General features: G+C 37.7%; 1 protein-coding gene across 4 annotated transcripts in view; it reads right to left on the reverse strand.

Moving 5' to 3' along the window:
* DENND4A (DENN domain containing 4A) overlaps positions 1–13,099 on the reverse strand; it is a 150,847-nt gene that overhangs the window by 59,661 nt on the left and 78,087 nt on the right. For all 4 annotated transcript variants that reach the window (XM_023509993.1, XM_023509995.1, XM_023509992.1 and 1 more), the window contains exons 14-15: positions 5,866–6,084; positions 3,993–4,138 (exon numbers count right to left, since the gene is read on the reverse strand). In XM_023509993.1, coding sequence (XP_023365761.1) covers positions 3,993–4,138; positions 5,866–6,084 — 365 coding nt within the window. The remainder of the gene's footprint in view (positions 1–3,992; positions 4,139–5,865; positions 6,085–13,099) is intronic.

The raw sequence follows: 13,099 nt of genomic DNA on the forward strand, positions 1-13,099 counted from the left end.
GAACCCACCACCTTAGGTGTATGTGGCTGGCGCCTTAGCCACTTGAGCCACAGGCGCCAAGCCTACAACATGAATTCTTAACTGACATAGAAATTTGTAAACAAGATTCATAAAATGGGCCAGAAATAAAAGGGAACAATATAAGATTTATCTCACTGTAAACTAATTCTTACAATGAATTCAGCATTACCATGTGGATTAATGTATTTTTTGGCTAAAGCATGCTATTACCAAAATTCTGGTCACTAATTTTGGTCTCTTTTGATTCAGTTAGGTTGGTACAAAGAATAACTGTTATAAAAATATATGTTCCTCTTCATAAAGAAAGCTCAGTGAATATATACATATAACCGTATAACCAGTGGAAGCCTAGCACCACATGGGAAAAATCAAAGTTTATAATCCAGTCAGAAATATAATTTTTATATAGAAAAAATGAACATAACTACTCCTATAAAAAAGGATTTAGGGAATTATTCTTTTAAAGCACACTTTACTATTTATTGCCAGTATTTAATTTCATAAGTACCAAATAAGGCAATCATAAAAATTTGATTAAAATATTACAAAACAAGTTCTTAGTATAATGCTGTAATAAAGACAAAATTGTCAAGAAGCTATTCCATTATTTCTTTCTCAAATAGGTTTTCAAAGGTTGCCTCTATAGAAGCAGAACTCAACTTAAAAAAAAGGAGGGTTCTATAAGTCTATTTGTAGATAGGTTATTCAAGACATAGAAAAAAAATCTTCCCCCAAAATATCCTTTCTGGGGTGACAAAAATCTTCCATGTTTGGAAGTTGTGGTCACATAGAAATATATATTTGTTAAGTCATCGAAACTGGGCTGGGAGTGGTGGTTCATGCCTGTAGTCCTTGTACTCTGAGAGGCTGAGGCAGGTGGACTGCCTGAGCTCAGGAATTGGAGACCAGCCTGAGCAAGAGCAAGACCACCCTCTAAAAAATTGCTGGGTATTGTGCCAGGTGCCTGTAATCCCAGCTACTTGAAAGGCTGAGGCAAGAGGATCGCTTGCGCCCAAGAGTCGGAAGTTGCTGTGAGCTATTGACACTCTACCTAGGGTGACAAAGTAAGACTCTGTCAAAAAAATTAAAATAAAATAAAAATAGCTGGATATTGTGGTGGGATACTGTAGTCCCAGCTACTTCGGAGGCTAAGGCAAAAGAATCACTTGAGCCCAAGAGTTTGAGGTTGTTGTGAGCTATGATGATACCATGCACATTAGCCAAGGCAGCAGAATGAGACCCTGTCTCAAAAACAAACAAACAAAAAACCTCATTACAACAGCTAAGATTAAGATACTACTGATTCTGTTCCCAGTCATTACAGAAGTCAAAAAAAAAAAAAAAAGCACTTATGATTCCCACTGTAGTGGTTTTCCTATTATACCATCCATAGTGAGAACCACTTCTCATTTTTATAAGACACATTTGGTACTTATTTAACAATTAATGAAGGACTTTTCATGTTAAACTCAGAATTGAGTCAATTTCTGAATATTGAGGAATGAGTTGTATTTTGGCTATTGTGCCAAAAAAAAATTACTAATTTTCTTAGTCACATAAATTTGAAAATGATAAACATCTTTAAATAACTTCACAGTAGTGAACTGTTGAGATAATATATGACAAAGCTTTGTTGTCTTCCTTTTTTCTACTGTCATTATCATAAGATCACAGACCCTATATACATATTTAAAAAATCACAAAATTACAGAAAAGCTTTAAGTATAGTACAAATAACTTTTCCCTTAATCTTTGAGAATAAGATGTCAACTTGAGGACTCTGAGTATCTTAATATGCACTTTCTACGGACAAGAACATTGTCCTACATAACTGGAAATTAACACTAACACACTATTACTATGTAATCCTCAAACGGCATTCAAGTTTTGTTGATTAATCTAATAATGTTAAAATAAAAGGATCCAGTTCTGAACTATGCATTACATTTAATTGTCAAAACTGGCTACTTCACTTTAGAACAGTGTCTCAATTTTTAATTTATTTTCTTAACTTTGACACTGTGGATTATCATATTCTTCAATTTGTGTTCCTCTGATTATTTCCTTGAGATTGTACAGGCTGCGTGTCTTTGGCAGGAACTATATTCTCATTGCAACCTACTGGGGGCACACAACGTTGACTTGCCCATTACAGGTGATGTTTGTTCACTTAGATCACTTGATTAAAGTGGTGTCTGCCAGGCTTTTTCATTAGAAAGTTACTCTTTCTTCCTTTGTCATTAGTATGTATTCTGTGGGAAGGTACTTAGAAACTATGTAAGATACTACTTCTCATTAGACTTTAAATTGACTGATTGGTATCAGTGTAGACACATGGTCTTTTATTTTACTTAAAAGATTAACCTGCTATAAACATTTGATGCTTAAATTGCCCCAGACTTCCCTGTGGGAATCTCTTCTGATTGGTTTCTGAGTGTGAGTGTGAGACTGTGTGTGTGTGTTTTGCTTTGTTTTAACATGTCTCCATCATTCTTGGTGCAATTCCTTGATTTCTAGTACAGGATACTTTGGGACCTGTCTTATACTTTCTTTGCACTAGACCAGTGTTTTTCCACCTTTTTATCTCACAGCACAGTTGAACCTATAGTTAAACTTTTGCAGCACACTTAAATTATGTTGATCAAAAAATAAAATAAAATAAAAAGAACATACTATTCTTTCAACTTCTTTTGAAAATAATTAATGATCTTTAAAAATGTTTGCAGCACACTAGTTAAAAATCACTGCCCTACACTGGGCATGGTGGCTCATGCCTGTAAACCTAGCACTCTGTGAGGCCGAGGCCAGTGGACTGCCTGAGCTCACAGGTTTGAGACCAGCCTGAGCCAGAGTGAGACCCCTATCTCTAAAAATAGCCTGGCATTGTGGCAGGCACCTGTAATCCCAGCTACTCAGGAGGCTGAGGCAAGAGAATTGCTTAAGCCCAAGAGTTAGAGGTTGCTGTGAGCTATGACACCACAGTACTCTACCAGAAGTGACAAAGTGAGACTCTGTCTCAAAAAAAAAAAATCGCCCTAGACCCATCTTTACTACCACCACTCTCCCACACAAATGACTTCTTCACTTTAATTTGGTTTTAACAAGCCTCACCAGATCAAGTGCCATTACCAACCTCCCTCATTCAGATCATACTCTGATATCCCACTCTACCTCTATCCTGTGAGGACATTCTCCACACCCTGCTCAAACTCTGACATTCTATGTTGTCCTCATCTCTGTATAAATGCTCTTCTCATTCTGTTTAGGTTTCAATACCCTGCAGCAGTATGCCGTGAACACCCTCTTTGGATTGCTTGTCCTTGGATTCTCTAAGTTAGCCCGTATCTCTACATAGATACTCTCTTTACTTGGTTTGGGATCCAATATCCCATGCTAGATTGCTCTTCCTTCCTCACTATATTCAGATTTTGACACCACTGTTCCCCCAAGTTCTCTCTCCTCAGCATACATACCCACTTTCCTGTCCCATTTAATGATATTAGGATGAAGAGGAAGGGAAAGGCTTAATACATAAATTTAACATAGTAGAACTAATTAATTTAAGCTACAGACTCACTCTCCATTATAGAAATATTCAGGGGGAGATATCTATTATATTTTTTCTCAGCATATGACAATCCACCTCAGACAAAAATAAGAGGTGAAAATTAAGGATGTTCAAATTGGAGGTCCACAGCCTTAGACAAAATGCCCAGTCTGTATGTGAACAGGTAAGGTTAGGGACCTGATTATTAAAATAAAACTCATGATTTAGTAAAATCTTGCAAGATATTTATTTGTAATATGTGTGAACTGTAATTTCAAGCAGGCTACCAAAACTTTCATTATAAGTGGTCAATGATGAAAATGGAATTAATTTAGATTTTATTAAAAGTTATAAATAGGAATTCAAAACATTTATAGCAGCCATGCAAAATAAGTTCAGGTACTGCAGATATACTGATACTTACTTTATCTACACAATCATCAAAAAAAGCCAGGCTTGCATCTTTATCACTCACAAAAGAACATTCTTCAATGAAACGAATAAACATTTGTGTTTTGGTCATCATGTTATAGAATTTTTGATGTGATCGGTCCCGGCTTCTTAAGAAAGCTGTTTGACATAAACACATAATGTAAGAATATATAATATCATCCACAGATTCACAGAACATTTGAGCTGGAAGGAACTTGATCAACCATGCTGCCTATACCTCCCACACCCCACCACTTTGCATATGCCCTGAGAGCAGAAATTACCTGAAAAAAAATAGGAGAGGAATATAAACCCAGGTCTCTCAAATCTCTACCCAGAATTATCTTTGTTGTTCCCTCATTATTTTGAAGATTATACATAAAGTAGCAAATCTGAAATTATTTTAAAAATTACTATCTTTTCCCTCAAAGACTTTTGCATGCTATCTGCATATACTTGCTCTCACATCTCTCTCTCCACGTGTATATGTATACACATATACTATGTGTGTATATATGTATATACACATACAGTAGAACCTCCATAGTTGTTGACCACCTCTATATTTTGACCAGTTGGTTACAGTCCCTTGGGTAGTCAACTTACAGAGGTTCTACTATATCTATCACGTACACATACACACACATAAATATATATGACTTTTTCAATACAGTACCATTAGCTCTAGTGTGGTAATATATATGTTTGTCCCTTATGAAAAACAAAGTAAACAAAATATATATTTGTCCCTTATGAAAAACAAAGTAAAAGTTTATTCCTGATTACACCAATATCTTACTAATTCTGCTCAGTTATACTGCACTTGGGTCTTCTTTTGGGTCCATTCCAGCCTTGAAGACTTTGAATAAATTATTTTCTCTGCCTAGAACACTCTCCTGCTTTCCCTTTGCCTGGCTAATTTCTACCCACCTTTCACATCACGGATCACAAGGTTATTTCTTCCGAAAGGTCTTCTGTGATCTAAAATTGTGAACTAAAACTGTGAACTGAAGTTGTATATTTATACAATTTCTAATTGCTTATGCTCTTCATTGTAAGCTTTATAAGAAGAGTGACTATGTCTCTTTTGCATTCCACTACTGTATACCACTATATACCCAATGCACATTTGGAGGCATTGAACATATACTTAACTAAATAAATTTTTCTTTCAAATGTTAAATGCTACAAAATAAAGTAAATATGTATTATGATACCAGTTGCACTCCAGAGCCTCCCACCTTTTTTTAACTTTGTGGCACAGACAGAAAATACTTTTATTTTTAAAGTATATTGAAATAAAACAAATGAGGTTTCCCAATCCTGAAGAAAACCATTCCAGAGGTTTCTCTGTATCCCCAATAGTGTCTGGCTGCCTTGAAAACTGAAAGCATCAATCTCTCAACACACATGCATACAATAGAGTGAGTGGTATGCTGCTAGGACACTTAGTCAAATACCAATAGAACCTCGGTAAGTTGACCACCCAAGGGACTGCAACAAATTGGTCAACATACAGAGGTGGTCAACATAAGGAAATAGGCCTACTGTACTGCTAGGTACATGTAGTGCATGTCTGGTCTATGACAATTATATCAACCTAAGGAGGCGTTCAATGTAAGGAGGCAGCAAACTGCAGAGTATCTACTGTATTTTCTTCTGGATATTTGCTAATGAGAACTCTCTCTGTGCCTGAGAACAAACCAGTCCTATGGAAATAGATTATAAACAGAGTTGGCATGCACATACCCCTCAAAATAGAGATGTATTTTGATAAATATGAGCTATTAACCCAGACAGCAATTGAATTATCAAAAGGTAAGCTCAATAATACAAAAGCTATAAAACACTATGCAGTCACTCACCTTGCAGGGCAAAAAGAGAGGCTGCGTCTGTGGCTGTCTCAGATGGGGCTTGTGTTATTGGCCTTAAGTATGATCTATAACCTTTTAAAATAGAAGCCATGAAAAATAAAAATGCTTCTTGAATTTCCAAATCTATCATGTGTAACTTCTTTCCAGAATTAAAATCATAGTCATTCATTGCTAAATCCATTAATCCATCTTCTCTTGGTCGCTGCTGCACTGTGAAGAAATACAGCATTAGTATTCTCTCCAAATAGTCAAAACTAGTGTTCATGATGGGATCAATATCAATTTGATGTGTTTTCAAAGGGCTCAAGCTACCGAAATTCGTTGTTTATATAACTTCATAATATGTAAACGTTAACAGAGCTTGGCACTATCATTTTCTAGGCTCTGTTGAGTACATTTTATCCAAGTAAAACATGTAATTACCACTGTTTATCTGACTGCCATCAGAAAAAAGGTTTGTGTTCTGAAATATCTATGTATAAGATAATAAAGATCATAATGACCATATCAAGTGGGCACACAGTTATTACTAAGTTCAACAGTCCTTCCTTTTTTTGTTGTTTTTTAAAATGTAAGTGCTTACAGGAGGAACAGACAGATTAAAATACAGGAAGTCCCTGAGTTACAAACATAAGATTTACAGTTAAGTCTTCGAGTTATAAATATCCAACTGACATTCAACATGCACTGAGGAATAGAAGCTATTACAGGTAATAGGTAAATGTACTTGTTCTAACTTACATACAAATTTAACTTACAAACCTATAGAACTAGTCTCATTTGTAACCTGGGTACAGTGGCTCATGCCTGTAAACCTAGCACTTTAGGAGGTAAAGGTAGGAAGTTCCCTGAGGCTAGGAGTTCAAGATCAGCTTGCCCAACATAGCAAGACCCTATTCTCTACAGATTAATTTTAAAATAATTAGCTGGGTATGGTAGCATGTGCCTGTAGTCCTAGCTACTTGGGAGGTTGGTGTAGGAGGATCACTTAATCCTAAGAATTTGAGGCTGAAGTGAACTAAAATTGTCCCATGGCTTTCCAGCCTGGGTAATGGAGATACTATCTGTAAAAAATAATAATAATAAAAACTCTCTTCCTCTTCCTGGACAATTCAATGCTAAAGTTGTTAGATAATAAAAGAGTAACTTTATAGTAGAAAAGCCTAGTGGATAATCACCTTAATCAAATTATCAAAGGGAATGTTTTCATCTGTAATGGGACAAACTGAAATAGTATATGACATGATAAGGATGCAATGAGGGGAACACAACATCACTTCTGTGATATTGCTGTCAAGGACGTATGTGACCTGCATCAATCATGAGGACAAACCCGCATCATAGTCCATCTCCAATGTAAGTAAAATCTTCAAAAGTTAGAAGAAAATGAGGGAAAAACTGAGGAACTATTCTAGCGAAAAGGTGACAACTTGAATACTAAATACAACACCTCATTTGGAACTGGATCCATTTGCTACAAAGAACATTACTATGATAACTGGCAAAACTTGAATGTGCTCTGAGGATTAGGATGGCAATAATGCTCAGTTTTAAATTCTTGATTTGCATGGTTATTCTGTGGTGATGTAAGAGAATGTATTTAATAGAAAATTCATTCTATTCAAAGATAGAATGGGCAGCACCTGTGGCTCAAAGGAGTAGGGCGCTGGCCCCATATGCCGGAGGTGGCGGGGTCAAACCCAGCCCTAGCCAAAAACAAACTGCAAAGATAGTGGGGCATTATCTGAAACGATCAGGAAAAAAGTCTGTGATTGCTTCAAATTTTAAAAACTTTTTGAAATATAAGGAATAATTAATCATCTTAGAGAGTTTTTAAAAGCACAAGCAACAAAAAAATAGACAAATGGGACTTAATTAAACTAAAAAGTTTCTGTACAGCAAAAGAAATAATCAACAGAGTAAACGGTCTACAGAATGGGAGAAAATATCTGCAAACTATACAGAGTGGCTATAAAGCCAGCGTACAATTTAAAATAGTAAACTATTTTACTTTACGGACACCCTCTACATCTAACAAAGGACTTATATCTAGATTTACATACAAACAACTCAACAAAAAGCCCATATAACCCCATTAAAAGTGGGTAAAGCACATGAATAAACATTTTTCAAAAGAAGACCAGATGGGATGGCTCATGCTGTAATCCCAGTATTTTGGGAGGCCAAGGCAGGAGGATTGCTTAAGGCCCAGAGCCTGAGACTAGCCTGAGTAACCTGAGTCCCCAGGTTAGCAAGACCCTATTTCTACAAAAAGTTAAAAAATCCTTCACTAGGTATATACTCAAATGATCAAAGTTATTTTACAACAAAGACATTTGCACCAGAATGTTTATTGAAGCCCAATTCATAATTGCCAAGACATGGAAACAGCCCAAGTGCCCATCGACCCATGAATGGATTAACAAACTGTGGTATATGTATACCATGGAATACTATGCAGCCATAAAAAGATGGAGACTTCACATCTTTTATGTTTAACTGGATGGAGCTGGAACATACTCTTCTTAGTAAAGTATCTCGAGAATGGAAAAGAAAGCATTTGATGTACTCAATGCTACTAGGAAATCAATATATAACCACCTACACATGCATACAAATGGTAAAACATAACTACAGTCCAGAAAGTAGAAGGGAAGAGGGGAGGGAGGGTATTTGGGGGGACCTCATCTAATGTGCATGATGCAATGGTACATTTCAAAACTATTAAGAAAAAGAGTGTAATTGTGATGGATGTGTTAATCAGTTCAATGTAAGCATTTCACATTGTATATCCAATCAGTACACTGAACCCATAAATGCATCACTGTACACAGTTACGATTTAATAAAAACAAAAAAATACATACAAAAACTCTAATGAAAGCTGATGAGCAAAAAAAAAAAAAAAAAAAGTACTTGTTCCAACTTACATGCACATGGGGCGCACCTGTATTCCTAGTTACTTGGACCCCAGCTATTGGGACTCAGCTACTAGCTGAGCCAGGAGGACTGTTTGAACCCAGGAGTTTGAGGTTCTAGTAAGCTATGATCATGATCATGCTACTCCAACCTGGGCAACAGAGACTCTATCTCCAAAAAAAAAAATTAAAAAGTATGACACAAAATGGCCAAGAAGTATATAAACAAGTGCTCAACATCAGTCATTATCAGAGAAATATAAATTAAAACCACAATAAGATATCTTACACTAGTCAGAATGGTTGTTAATAAAATGTCAAAAAGTAACAGATGTTGGAAAGGATATAGAAATAAGGGAACACTTATACACTGTTGACAGGAATAGAAATTAGTACAACCTCTGTGGAAAACAGTATGGAGATTTCTCAACGAAGTAAAAACAGAACTATGATTCAATCCAGCAATATCACTTTTGAGTATATACCCAAAGGTCAGGAAATCATTACATCAAAAAGGTGCCTACATTTTATGTTTATTACAGCACTATTAAAAAAAAAGATACAAAACCAACTTCAGTTCCATCAGTGAATGACTAGATTAAGAAAATGTGAGAAGGGCAGTGCCTGTGGCTCAAGGAGTAGGGTGCCAGCCCCATATGCCAAGGGTGGTGGGTTCAAACCCAGCCCTGGCCAAAAACTGCAAAAAAAAAAAGTGAGAAATACACACACAGTCAGACAATTAAGTTCATGAATTCATCCTAGAAAAAGTGCTATGGCTCAGTGATGTAGCACAGTAGTCACAGCGTCGGCCAAATATAGGGTGACCAGACGTCCCGCTTTTGAACAATTTGTCCTGTGTCCCGCAGCATTTTAAAAAAGTCCTGATTTTTGGAAAGAAGGCACGAACAGGCGGGAGAACAAGAAGGGAATATACGGTTTTCGGCTGCCATGTGGCTATTTCGCCAGAACATGAGTTTTATATTATTTTTGTTAATTTTCTAAACTGTAATAATAACAAATAATTGCTGATAAGTGATTATTGAGAACTGCTTATCAAAGTTTGCATTGTTATCAGGCCCTGTCCTTCCCTGTCCCCTGCCCCGCCCCCCACCCATGTTGTCCCACTTTACAAATGTTAAAATCTGGTCACCCTAGCCATATACACTGAGGCTGGTGGGTTTGAACCTGGCCCGGGCTAGCTAAACAACAATGACCACTGTAACAAAAAACCTCATAAAGTACAAACGAAGATAAATACATTCAGAAAAGAAATCAGACTGTTGCTGCAATGAAATATTGAGCTCTAATAATAATAACACAAAAAAAGTAACAATCACAGTGTCAGATAAGAGTATGTCTATTATAGAATGCTTTTTGACTCTAAAGTTAAGTATGGAGTCATCAGTTAGCTTATTATTTTTTCCCCAAAGTCTCAAAAAATAGACAACTAATATTTATAAATAAAAATAAAAGATAATTTCAAAAAACAGATCATGCCAAATCTTATAGACAACAGAAAAAGAAGAAATACTTCAAAATCATTCTACTTCACCTGATACTCAAACTGGAAAAAAATAGGGCAGTGCCTATGGCTCAAAGGAGTAAGGCGCCGGCCCTATATGCCAGAGGTGGTGGGTTCAAACCAAGCCCTGGCCAAAAAACCCCCTGCAAATTGGAAAAAATATATTATTATAAAGGGAAATTACAAACAGATTTCACTTATAAATGAGGATGCAATATCCTAAACAATATACTAACAAGTTGAATTAAAGATTAATGTTCAAGTAATATACTATGGTCAAAATTAAATCCAATTTATGTGAGAATTAGTCACTATTGTCTTTTCTTTTTTTTTCTTTTCCTTTCCCTCACCCCCTCCCTCCTCCTCTGTCTGCTCTCTACTTCTCCCCTCCCCCACCGTGTCATTAATTGTCCTCATATCAAAGTTGAATACATAGGATTCGAGCTTCTCCATTCCTGTGATGCTTCACCAAGAATAATGTTTTCCACCTCCATCCAGGTTAATACAAATGCTGCCAAAATATCTCCATTTTTTTAATGGCTGAATAGTATTCCATGGTACATATACCACAACTTGCCAATCCATTGAGGGTTGAGGAGCATTTAGGCTGTTTCCACATTTTAGTGATTGTAAATTGAGCTGCAATAAACAGTCTGGTTCAAGTATCTTTATAGTAAAAGTTGTTTTTTTTTTTCCCTTCTGGATAGATCCCCAGTAATGGGATTGCAGGATCAAATAGGAGGTCTAGGTTGAGTTCTTTGAGGGTTCTCCATACTTCCTTCCAAAAAGGTTGTATTAGTTTGCAGTCCCACCAGCAGTGTAAAAGTGCTCCTTTCTCTCCACATCTGCGCCAGCATCTGCAGTTTTGAGATTTTGTGATATAGGCCATTCTTGCTGGGGTTAGATGATATTTCAGGGTGGTTTTACACATGGATATCCAGTTCTCCCAGCACCATTTATTGAATAGGGAGTCTTTCCCCCAGGGTATGTTCTTGTTTGGTTTATCGAAGATTAGGTGGTTGTAAGTTGTTGGTTTCATTTCCTGGTTATCTATTCCATTCCAGATGTCTGTGTCTCTATTTTTGTGTCAGTACCATGCTGTCTTGACCACTATGGCTACCTCATTTGTGGTGCAACAGGGTGGGAGTTGAGCCCGTGGGGAAAGAGCCCGTAGCTCAACCAATCCTCTTGCCTTAGTCACCTAAGGAGCTGGAACTACAAGATCCAAAGGAAGTAAACTGGATTTGTGCATGAGAGGTGGAGGGTGCAGCTTAGCTCTTCACCGAGACCTGCTCATAACATCTCCTTTTCTCTCAACCCTTTAAGGCAGTTCTATGCTGAGGCTGACTACATCCCCCTCTCCTACAGCGGACTCTTCCTCACTCTGTTGGACCCAGAGGCAGTGATGGTCAGTCCAGAGACCTCAGAGACAGGAGCAAGATGGTGGCTGAGTAACATCTTCTGTGCAACCAGGCTCAGTGAAACTGGGGGGAGAAGACTCCAGGCATCTCTGGCTTGTGGGTTCTGCCCAGAAACTTCCCTTTGGTGACATAGGGAGTCAGCGAGAGACTTCTGGACACCATGAAGAGGACAAAAGCAGTGGAAAACTGGCAAGTGGTAGATGAGTTTGTTCGGTTGGAGGCTGCCTGCAGCTGTAACCATAGCAACAGCAAGACTGCAAGCAGGGAAAGTCTTACCTGTGAGTTATTTTGGTTTTTTTGGACTTGGACACTTGATTGAACTGCCTTGGGAGATCTTGGGTGGGTGTGCAGATGATTTTTGGTATTGTCTTGGGCCCCGGACTAAGCTACTGAGCCAGAAAGAAGCTAATATCATTCAGCTGTGAGCTGCTGTCATAGCCACTGTGAGGGAGCTGCCCCTCTGGGTTGCAGCGCAGGGACAGGCTGGGAGACCTTGGGCAAGGAATCTAGTGACTGAGCTGCCCAAAGGCAGGGACTGAGACGCTGGAGAAGGGCAGAGATCTAAGTATTTGGCAGATTAACAGCCTTGGCCCTCAGGGACATAGAGTGAGACTGGTTTTGGTGTACTGGATAAGCGGGCAGCCATGCCAGGAGAGATCCCAGCGATAAGTGCTTTCCTTGGAAAGCTTCTGCTTGGCCAAGGTTCACAGTTTGGAGTGTCTTCTAAGCGGGCTGACGAGACATTTGGGCTTCCAAGCCTGTTGGGTCTGAGAAATCAGCAGAGGCCACCAGTCTCCATCTTGTACAGCTGTATCAACATTGTGATTAACATCTCATACCTCAGAAGATCACCTGTTGCTCAGACAATATTCAGCAAGATATATATACTGTTTGGTTTTTTGGTTTGGGGTTTTTTGTTTATTGTTTTTTTTTTCTAAATTTCAACATTTTTCCTCGACATCTTTTTTTTTCTTTTTTGTTCTTTTCTTTCTCTCTTTTTTCCCACTATTCTCGTTTTAATACAATGTTCCATTTTTGTCTTAACAATTAGAATTTCATTTTTGCCAGTGTTTCTGCCCCTATTATTTGTTTTTTTTCCCCTAATTTTATCCCATAAGGGTTTTTGTTTGTTCAGTTTGATTTACAGTACTTTTGTCTTTTCCTCTGGACCTGGTGGAGGTGGGGTACTATGTCTGATAAGGCTGGCAAAGAGCTGTTGACTTCAGGGGAAGTACCCAACGCAGCACCCCCACAGGTTGGGGGTTTTTAAAGTTGGGTCAAAGTACCCTACTGTATTATTCCTGTCTCCTTCTTTCGGTGCCCTTCTTTTTGTCAATATTTCCTTTTTTTTTTTTTTTTTAGACG

Source organism: Otolemur garnettii, unplaced genomic scaffold (genome assembly GCF_000181295.1).
Source record: "Otolemur garnettii isolate 467f Iridium unplaced genomic scaffold, OtoGar3 scaffold00011, whole genome shotgun sequence".
Lineage (NCBI taxonomy): Eukaryota > Metazoa > Chordata > Mammalia > Primates > Galagidae > Otolemur > Otolemur garnettii.